At 44.9% G+C, this 9,129-nt stretch overlaps 1 protein-coding gene across 3 annotated transcripts in view; it reads left to right on the forward strand.

Annotated features, from left to right (window-relative positions):
- The window catches only part of LOC127353132 (phosphofurin acidic cluster sorting protein 1-like), a 24,290-nt gene extending 15,319 nt beyond the window's left edge, over positions 1-8,971 (forward strand). The window contains exons 7-25 of one of the 3 annotated variants that reach the window (XM_051382157.1): positions 1-59; positions 380-439; positions 992-1,143; positions 1,536-1,629; positions 2,229-2,306; positions 2,425-2,513; positions 3,065-3,197; positions 3,959-4,063; positions 4,593-4,693; positions 5,243-5,397; positions 5,485-5,595; positions 5,903-6,005; positions 6,556-6,588; positions 7,034-7,076; positions 7,180-7,225; positions 7,332-7,425; positions 7,499-7,689; positions 7,767-7,877; positions 8,274-8,971. The exon at positions 1-59 is cut by the window's left edge and continues 25 nt beyond it. In XM_051382157.1, the coding sequence (XP_051238117.1) occupies positions 1-59; positions 380-439; positions 992-1,143; positions 1,536-1,629; positions 2,229-2,306; positions 2,425-2,513; positions 3,065-3,197; positions 3,959-4,063; positions 4,593-4,693; positions 5,243-5,397; positions 5,485-5,595; positions 5,903-6,005; positions 6,556-6,588; positions 7,034-7,076; positions 7,180-7,225; positions 7,332-7,425; positions 7,499-7,689; positions 7,767-7,877; positions 8,274-8,386 (1,871 nt within the window). In that variant the 3' untranslated portion in view covers positions 8,387-8,971. The remainder of the gene's footprint in view (positions 60-379; positions 440-991; positions 1,144-1,535; positions 1,630-2,228; positions 2,307-2,424; positions 2,514-3,064; positions 3,198-3,958; positions 4,064-4,592; positions 4,694-5,242; positions 5,398-5,484; positions 5,596-5,902; positions 6,006-6,555; positions 6,589-7,033; positions 7,077-7,179; positions 7,226-7,331; positions 7,426-7,498; positions 7,690-7,766; positions 7,878-8,273) is intronic. The other 2 variants (XM_051382159.1, XM_051382158.1) reach the window with 2 other exon arrangements.
- Positions 8,972-9,129: the final 158 nt, after the last annotated feature.

Genomic DNA, 9,129 nt, shown 5'->3' on the forward strand with positions numbered 1-9,129 from the left:
TCCAGGGAAAGACAAAGAAGTCTCGTAGGAAAATGATCCGAACAGCCTCCCTGACGCAGGTGAGGACCAGTCAGAGCCGCTTCCAGGAACACACCTGTCAGACTGTGTTGCTGGTCCATTTGCTTGTTCACTGGGAGGCTGTTAAGCCCTGTTCGGATGCACGCTAACATCTGATACATTAGCAGTTAGATAATGGCAGCTACATTAGCAGTTAGCTAGCAGTTAGGGTCAGAGGTTTCCCACTCCGTAGATATTGTGGCATTTACTGTGTTATGTCAATTAAAAATACTGTAACAATGCAGAATGTAGCATATGATGCTGCTCGCAGTTTTACATGTGTTTCACTTTTCTTCTCTTTGTCTGTTTTCTCTGGCTTCAGCAACCGAACTTCAAACAGAAGTTTGTGGCTCTGCTGAAAAGGTTCAAAGTCACTGATGAGGTTTGTAGTCGACAACAGGCTGCCGTATTCTATTGGTGAGGGTTGTTGGGGTTGTGTCCAACCTGAAGGGAATGCCTGCAGACATCTTCAATAAAATAAATAAGCATATAGTTTCCCAAAATGTTCCCAAACACAGTTTTTTTTTTTGTGGCTAGATTACATCAGCTAGTTGTGGGCGTTCTTTAGCGATTTATTATTTATTGTTTGTCCATATTCAGCCTAAATATAGTCTAACATATACAAGGTTTATTCCGGCTCTCTTCCTCTCCTCTTGGGGCAATCACAGTGTCCGCCATGGTGGCATCAAGGATGTCTCAGCTTTCTAGTCATTCCCAATTCATACAATTCAAACACAGAAACACAGAAACAAACACAGAGATATTCAAATACACTAAAAATACATTTATACCCCATGCAAAAAACTGCATGGTTTTTGCCCCAAACTGCACAAGATTAGCATAAAAGTGTCTGCAAAGTTGAGACTTGTGGTGCCTTAGGCCTTCTGGATATACTGTATACATATACTGATGCCTGGCTGATTATTTTCCATAGGTTCTGGATTCAGATCCGGTGGGTCAGAGTCAGGAGGTCGAGGAGGACCTGGACCTGCTGTACGACAGTCTTGAGGTTTACAATCCGAGCGATAGCGGGCCGGAGCAGGACGACAACGACAGCATCCTCAGCACGCCCAAACCCAAACTCAGGTCAGACTCAGACAGCAGAAACAGCTCACCTCAGCTGTCCAACATACATATTAATGTAAGTGATAATGCCCAACAAGGAATTCTGGAACAGAGTTGAATGTTAGCCAGAAAGCTAATGTTATAAGACGAGCCAGAGAGCTAACATTACGCTAGCAAGATTCATAGTCGATAACACTGTGTGCGGTCGACAAACAGTACATATAATTTGATGTGTAACTTCCTCTCAGCTGCAGCCTGAAGCAGCAACTTGAATAGCCAATGGGATGTGTTTTTTAAATAAAGCTGGATGGGTACACAGCTAATGTGTTAGCTTCCTCCATTTTGGACTCTCCCTCTCACCCACCACCGCTGTTACACAGGAGCCTGTATGTGCCTTGATATCTGACCAACAGGCCTTTCTTTGAGGGGATTTCTCAGTCGAGCTCTCAGACTGAGCTCGGGAGTCTCAACAGTCAGAGGAGCCAACCGACAGAAAACACAGCAGCCGTGAGTACAACATCCAGATTCACAACTGGACAAATAACTAGGGCTGGGTACCGAACTTTGATACTTTTATGGCACCAACCTAATTACTTTGATACTACAGAGTATCAAAAAATGCCTCATCATTCGGTAGTAAATTTCACTATGTTATCTCATCAGTGTCAGTGAGCCAATAAGCACGCAGCACATTGTAGAGGCTTGGTAATGTTTTGACCCCAGGTTATTGTCTTACTCCTGTGCTCCAGTATGCTTTGGACTATATTTCTCAAGTCTCTCGTGATACAAGATTGCCCGACTCTGAGAGCAGCAGACAACCTGTTTCCTTATTAGTCAGTTAAAGCCTGTTTAATTAACCAACAGTTCCCACCATGAGCAAGCACTTGGTGACAGCAGCAAGGAAAAACTTCCTTTTAAGAGGCAGAAACCTCGGACAGACCCCGACTGTAGGTGGGTGTCCGTCTGCCTCGACTAAATGTTCTAGAGCCGGTTTTGTTTTGTAAGTTTTCCTGCAGGGACGAAGGGTTTTTTGGCAGTCCATAGTCAGCAGCTGTGGTGCACCCTGCAGGTCAGACTGTGTAACTGCTCTCTGTTGTTGTTATCAGGCGGCGGAGCGGCTGCCTCCTGGAGCTCAGGGGCCTCGGTCCCCGGAGGAGTCAAGAGGAGAGGACGCGGTGCCCGGGGTGAGTCTAGAACCAGACACACACTCACACAGATACAAACAACACACACACACACACACACACACACACACACACACACACACACACACACAAACTCAGGTTATTTTTCTCTCCACAGGAAGCTGAGGATGATGTTGCCATGGTAACAGATGCAGGACCGGCTGCTAAACTTTGTAAAACTGAGTCCCAAACACTCATATCACCAAGGTACACACACACACACACACAGCTTTTATTGATTTCTTTAATGAAGTTGCGATTTCAAACTGAAACTTTATTTAAACAGTGCAGTGTGTGTTTGGAACGGATTGAATGCTAATAAGTTTATTATCGCTGTACAAAAGCACAGGAGCCAAAACAGAAAATAAACCCACCTCAGTCCTTTATTCCCTGCAGTCAAACTGTCCTCCATCAGCATCAGATGCTGCATTCAGTTCCGGTGTGGACCTGCTGTTCACTGGGAGCTCCCAGTCCAACAGAGTCCGCTAATGGATCCACTACAGCTGTTGGACTGGGGGGACGTAGCACACAGCGCTATTAGCTAACTGCCTGTTCTTACAGGAAATACAAACAGCTCTCTGCTTCCTGTTTCACCTGGACTTTAAGAACAAAGATTAGCTGACGCCTCGTTAGGCACCATTAAGCTGTCACAGCAGCAATAGCCAATCAGCTCACGGCTCAGTCAGGCTCCAGTTTGTGTCCAAATGTGCACATGCCTGTTCACAAATCTGACAGCTGTCTGTCTGCTCTCTCTGCAGTAAGACAGGAAGTCAGCTGTCTCGCCATCCTTGGAGCGTCTCCATGAAGGACAGACAGAGCTCCAGAGGGACGGACAGAACCAGCAGCTTGGACAGCGAGACGTCGTCTGATTACAGGATGCCTCCCCCACAGGTGAGACAGACACCAGACTCCTTCTATAAAAACTGTGATTTTAGCTCTCAGAACAGAGTTTGTTCTCTACTGCTGCCTCCGTCAGCCAGTCTGTCTGTTATTGTGTCACTTTGGTGTTTTGACATGTTAATTTGGATGTGAATTGATGTCAGTCGCTGTGGATCGGGACAGCAGAAACGTTTGTGTTCTGTGAGGTAAAATTACTGTTTTTATCAGTGGAGTCTGGTGGCTTTGAAGAGAGCATAGACGGATATATCAGCTTCAGTGTAAAATAGTTTTGCTGCTGCTCCATCCACAGAGGTAGTCACAAGCTGTTCTTTCCAGCATTTTGGGACAATTTCTTGCATTTTTCACCGTACAAACACAAGCTTTTTGATTAAAACTCCTCCTGGTTTCTCGGTTTGATCGATTTGAGCAACCCACGAACAAAACAGGTGTTTAGAGAGTTTGTGACAGTGTAGAAAACCACTTCTTGCTCCCCATCTGCAGTCCGTCCGACAGAAGCAGTTAACATGGAGGTTTGTTTAAACTCTGACTGACCTCTCGTATGTTGTCTTCAGAAGAGGGTTAGGGCCACATGAAAAAGGTATTTCGATTTAAAGTTTAATTAAATAGTTAAATAGGAGAACCTGGGTACCGTGGACCGTCCTAACTTCCTCAAAGGGCTGTTTGAGGGTTTAGAATCGGTTTTAAAGTCAGAATTAGGTTTAGGTCCTGGTTTGGGTTTTTGTGTTCTGACGTGTGCTTGTGTGTTTCTTTAGGTTGCCAGGAAGTCGGTCCTGGATCAGCTGAACCACATCCTGTTCTCTGATGATCAGATTCCTGATTCTATAATCCTGATCAACACCACAGACTGGCAGGGACAGGTCTGTCTGTCTGTCTGTCTGTCTGTCTGTCTCTCTGGTCCGCTTTGTTGACTTAAAGACACAGAGTGTCTGCGTGAGCTTTTACAGTCACACAAAGTTTCTGTGTGCTACCTGTTTGTAGTTAAGCCAAAGGCTGTTTTCTAGCTAAATGGTGGAAATGGAGGTGGGCCGCCCTCCTCTGATTAGAGTTAACTCTGTTTTTATAGAAATGTCCCAAACTGTCCACTCTGTGTCAGTACTGGACTCACAAGGTTCAGGATGATTTTCAACTATTGAGTTGAGACTTTTTAAACCCATTAAACTTTGGTAACAATGTGAATATTTACTGCAGCACTGAAGTGTTTATTAAAGTCATATAATTCAGTTTACAGCTCAAATAACACGTTTTAATGCAGAGTTCCTCTTTAAATCTGACTGACACAATGAGTGTATTTTCTCTAGGATTGTCCAGCAGTCTGTTTCATGGACAGACATAATAAACTATGATGGAAGGTAATCGAGTGTCTCTCGCCCTCCTCTCTCTCTACAGTATCTGTCGGAGCTCCTGTTTGATCAGCCAATCGTCTGCACCGTCTCAGCAGCTGATGTCCAGGCTGCCTTCAGCGCCATTATCAGCCGGATCCAGAGATTGTAAGAAGATTGTTGTTTCATTATGATAAGCAGCCATTTGGAGCAGCTATGGAACTATACAAGGATAGTCCATTTACCATCCATTTACAAAAGAGCAGCGAAGTCTTAAACCTGCAGTGTCTCTAACAGCCAGCAGGGGGCAGCTCCACTCTGATAGCACTGAGTCTTATGGAGAAGTTGATTAATGAGCTCAGTAAACAGTTTCCTGATGAGTTTCTGGTCTCAGTCTCTAGTTTCAGTCTTCTTCCATACAGCATGATGTTCATTTAGTAACTGATGGTCCCATTTAGAGTAAAACAGACCATAAAGCAGGGTATGCTCTAGGGCGGGGCTACCTTGTGATTGACAGCTCATTCTCAGTGAGTCCGTCCAGCTCAACGCACCAAACTCAGATCAAACTGTCAATACATCAATATGTACTGCCTAATACATTACCAACAACCATTCTTTAATCACAAATAGTGCATTCGTGTAATAGTGCTGCTACTACATCCTGGTTTTATTGGTATTTAAAAGTTTGAATATGTTTGATCTAAATGTGTTTTCCAGCTGTAACTGTAACTCCCAGACGCCGCCTGCCGTGAAGGTGGCGGTGGGCGGAGATCAGAGCTACCTCAGCACCATCCTCTGCTGCTTTGTAGAGCAGCTGGCCAGTAAGACGCCTGATTGGCTGAGCTACGTGCGCTTTCTTATCCTCCCTGTCGGTACGCACACACTCAAGCACATTGTCTCCTGAAGCGGCTCACCGTGAACCTTCCTATGATGCTCCTTTGTGTTTATCACCTCCCCAGGAGCCCACCCGCTGGCCAAGTATCTGGCCGCCCTGGACAACAAATTCAACAGTCTGTTCATGGACGTCGGCTGGAGGGAGCTGTTTGGACGTCTGGAGCCACCTCCTCTCGGTATGTTCCCCAAGGGAGGAATGAGACTGACCTCTGACCTCTGGTGCCTCTGTCAGATCAGAGTCTGTCTAAAACTTCACCCTGTTCTCATGTCTCATACTGTGATACAGTATCCCTCTAGCGTCTGTTATTTCTGACACAACCTTGTTTTCCCTTTTTACTGGATTAAAACACTGACAAACAGCTGCCATCTTTCCCCCTCGCTGGTTTATAATCGGGCTGCCAGAGCTGCTCCCTCTAGAGACAGGTGTTCAAATGTCTTCAATGAGAAACACTTTCTGATCTGAAGTCTGTTTCTGTTCAACAGATCCTGTTGGTGTCGCAAGTCGAGTGTCTCAGTATCTGAGCGGAGCTGCTGTCTCTCACCTGTGTCCGATCTCAGAGGCTATGCTGACCTGCAAACACAAGAGGTGCTTTTCTTAAAGCTACAGTACCCACTGTATCCCAACAATGTTCAATCAAATGTCAATGTATTCAGGTAGCGCTGCGTTTCACCGGTCACCTGTCGATGGCGTCATATCCCCTTTGTGCCTGCGTCAGCGTTGTGGTTGTCTGCCAGAAGTTGTCATACACTGACTGTTTATCCAGTCTGAAGCCACATTGTTACCATCCACTGTTTAGATCTTGGTGCTTTTTAACTCTAGATTTGAACCGGATGAAGGATTTTAGTCATCGGACGTCTGGATCTTAAGTTATCAGAGAAACAAGCTGAGCTAACGTTAGCAGCAGCTCGGCTCGCAGCCCCTCCGGGACGTCCTTTGTCTGTTCAACAGCAGAGAATAATAATAATGACAGGACAGAAACTGGAAGACAGGAGACGTATAAAGACAGAGGAGATAAAAACATTTCAGCATTATTTCTGACTTCATGGACTTTAAGACATTTTCTGTATTCTGTTCTCATCAATGTGGATCTGAGCTCTGTTCTCTCGTTCTCTCTTTTCTTGCGTTTGCATTCAAGGAAGCGAAGTTTGCATTTTGATTTGTACCTCAGGTATCTCCTACCTCTGTTTGACTTTTGACCTTTGTCCTGCATGCTCAGCCCTTCTTCCTGTCCTGCCTGGTGTTTGTCTGAAACTACTAACCTGAAGGTTTCTCTAACCAACGTGTGGATTTGTTTCTGTCTGCTGCCGCTGCCTGTTTACCGACCCGTTTGTGTCTTATGTGGTCCCTGGACACTGTGCAGTCTGTGTACCTCTTACTGTAATGTAGGGACCAGAACCAGGCGGAGTCTGGGACTCCACAGGGGGCTCAACTCGTGTACAATCTGTACTGACTCTATATTTGTAGAGAGAATTTGGGGTTTTTTTCATTCACTTCAATGCAACCACTTCAGTGCGTGATAAACGTCACAGCAGCGTCTAGAGGAATCAGAACATTTGTTACTGTAAAAATCTTTATTCTGCTGCTCATTGAATGAATCTGAACTTCCTCTGCAGCATCGACGACGACTCCTTTCAGAAGTTTGTTCCTTTTATTGGGGTAAGAAATACTGTCAGCTGCTTTTACTACAGTTACTCCATCACTGAGCTGTCCCACTGTTATTACAGACTGTGAACTAACCACAGACAATGGTCTCTTTCAGTTGGTGAAGGTCGGCGTTGTGGAGCAGAACTTCCTGTCCACCTCAGGTACACCAGACTCACCTGCCCAGGCCCCTCCTCCTTTACCTCATGGTGCCCTGTCATTGGCTCTCTCAAACATTTCCATTTTATTCTCACCTGCTTCTCTCCACAGTTGACTCTGATGACATCATCCTGGGGTCTCCTCCCTCCCAATCAGGAGCGCCGATCAGCATCACCTCAACGCCTCCTCCCTCCCCCTCCATCAGGTACTTCCTGTTCAAACCTGTTTCAAAATGGCGGCTGTTACTCTGAAACTTACTGCTCCTCCTCTCTGTGCAGCTGTCCGGGGGAAGTGATGGGTCTGCAGGTGGACTACTGGAGCTCTCAGGGAGGAGGAGGAGGAGAGAGGAGGAAGGAGGTGGGGATGAAGAACACTCTGAAGAGTAACTTCCGCAGTCTGCAGGTGTCAAGGATCAGTGGAGGAGAACTGATGAGCATGACGGTGGTCACCAAAGAGAAGAACAAGAAAGGTGAGGAAGAGGAGAGATGATGATGATGAAGGTGATGATGATGATGATGGTGATGGTGATGAAGGTGTGTCTGTCAGTCATGTTCCTCAGTAAGAAGACAAAGGAGAAGGAGGCAGAGTCGAGGAGTCAGTTGATCGAAGGAATCAGCAGATTGATCTGTACCTCCAAACACCAACACACACTGAGAGGTACACACACACACACGCACACACACTTACACACGCGCACACACACACACACACACACTCACTCACTCTCACACACACACGCACACGCACGCACACACACACACACACACACACACACACACACACACACACACACACACACTCACTCACACACTCTCACTCACACACTCTCACACACACACACACACACACACACACACACACACACACACACACACACACACTCATCCCATTCCATCATATCTTTTCCCATCCCATCCTATCCCTATCCCATCCTATCCTATCCCATCCTATCTTATCCCATCCCATCCTATCCCAACCTATCCCATCCTATCTTATCCCATCCTATCCCATCATATCCCATCATATCCCATCCTATCTTATTCTCTCTTTCAGTCTCTATAGACGGCGTGGAGTGGAATGATGTGAAGTTTTTCCAGCTCGCTGCTCAGTGGCCGACTCACGTCAAACACTTTCCTGTTGGGATCTTTGGCTACAACAAACCCTGAAACTCTTCCTCCTCCTCCTCCTCCTCCTCCTCCTCCTCCTCTTCCTCCTCCCCTCAGAGTTTGCCTTTTTCCAGTCACATCTGGTTGGAATAGAAATATTTGTACCTTGTAAGTCTTTTTAATTAATTTATATGAATTCCGCTTTGGATATTATTTATATTTGTGACTGTAAATACTGTAAACAGTGTGTGTGTCTGATGTAATCATAATAATTATATGTGGATTCATTAATTTAATTTGATTGTTAATGATTTACTGTACATTAAAGCTCCAGTGTGTCACATTACTGTAATATAATATTCACAGGTTTATTTTTAATCAGCTGAAAATAAGAGTCATTGTGTTTGTCCATGTTGGACCACCATGTTTCTACAGTAGTCAGACTGTAGACAGGGGCCAGAGTTATTATAGCTTTGTATTTTTAGTTTTCATTTATTTATTTTCAGTTTGCTTTCAGTTAGTTTCCGGAGTGCATTTGTTTGTTTACTCTGTTTCAGTGTTGTTTTTTTCTTATAATATTTGGGTATTGTATGTCAGAATAGGTACAGTACAAATGTCAAATGTCAATAAACATTTGGGCCAATGCCTCCTCGTTGTTCTTTTGATACATTTCCTGCATGTTTTTATTGTAGTTTTTATGTAGATAATATCATTTCAGTTACTTTCTGTTTCTAAACTTTAATTTAGATTTTTATTTCAGTGAACTAAAATGTTTTTTCATATAGACGATGCTCGTGATTCGT

This window comes from Dicentrarchus labrax, unplaced genomic scaffold (assembly GCF_905237075.1).
Source record: "Dicentrarchus labrax unplaced genomic scaffold, dlabrax2021, whole genome shotgun sequence".
Lineage (NCBI taxonomy): Eukaryota > Metazoa > Chordata > Actinopteri > Moronidae > Dicentrarchus > Dicentrarchus labrax.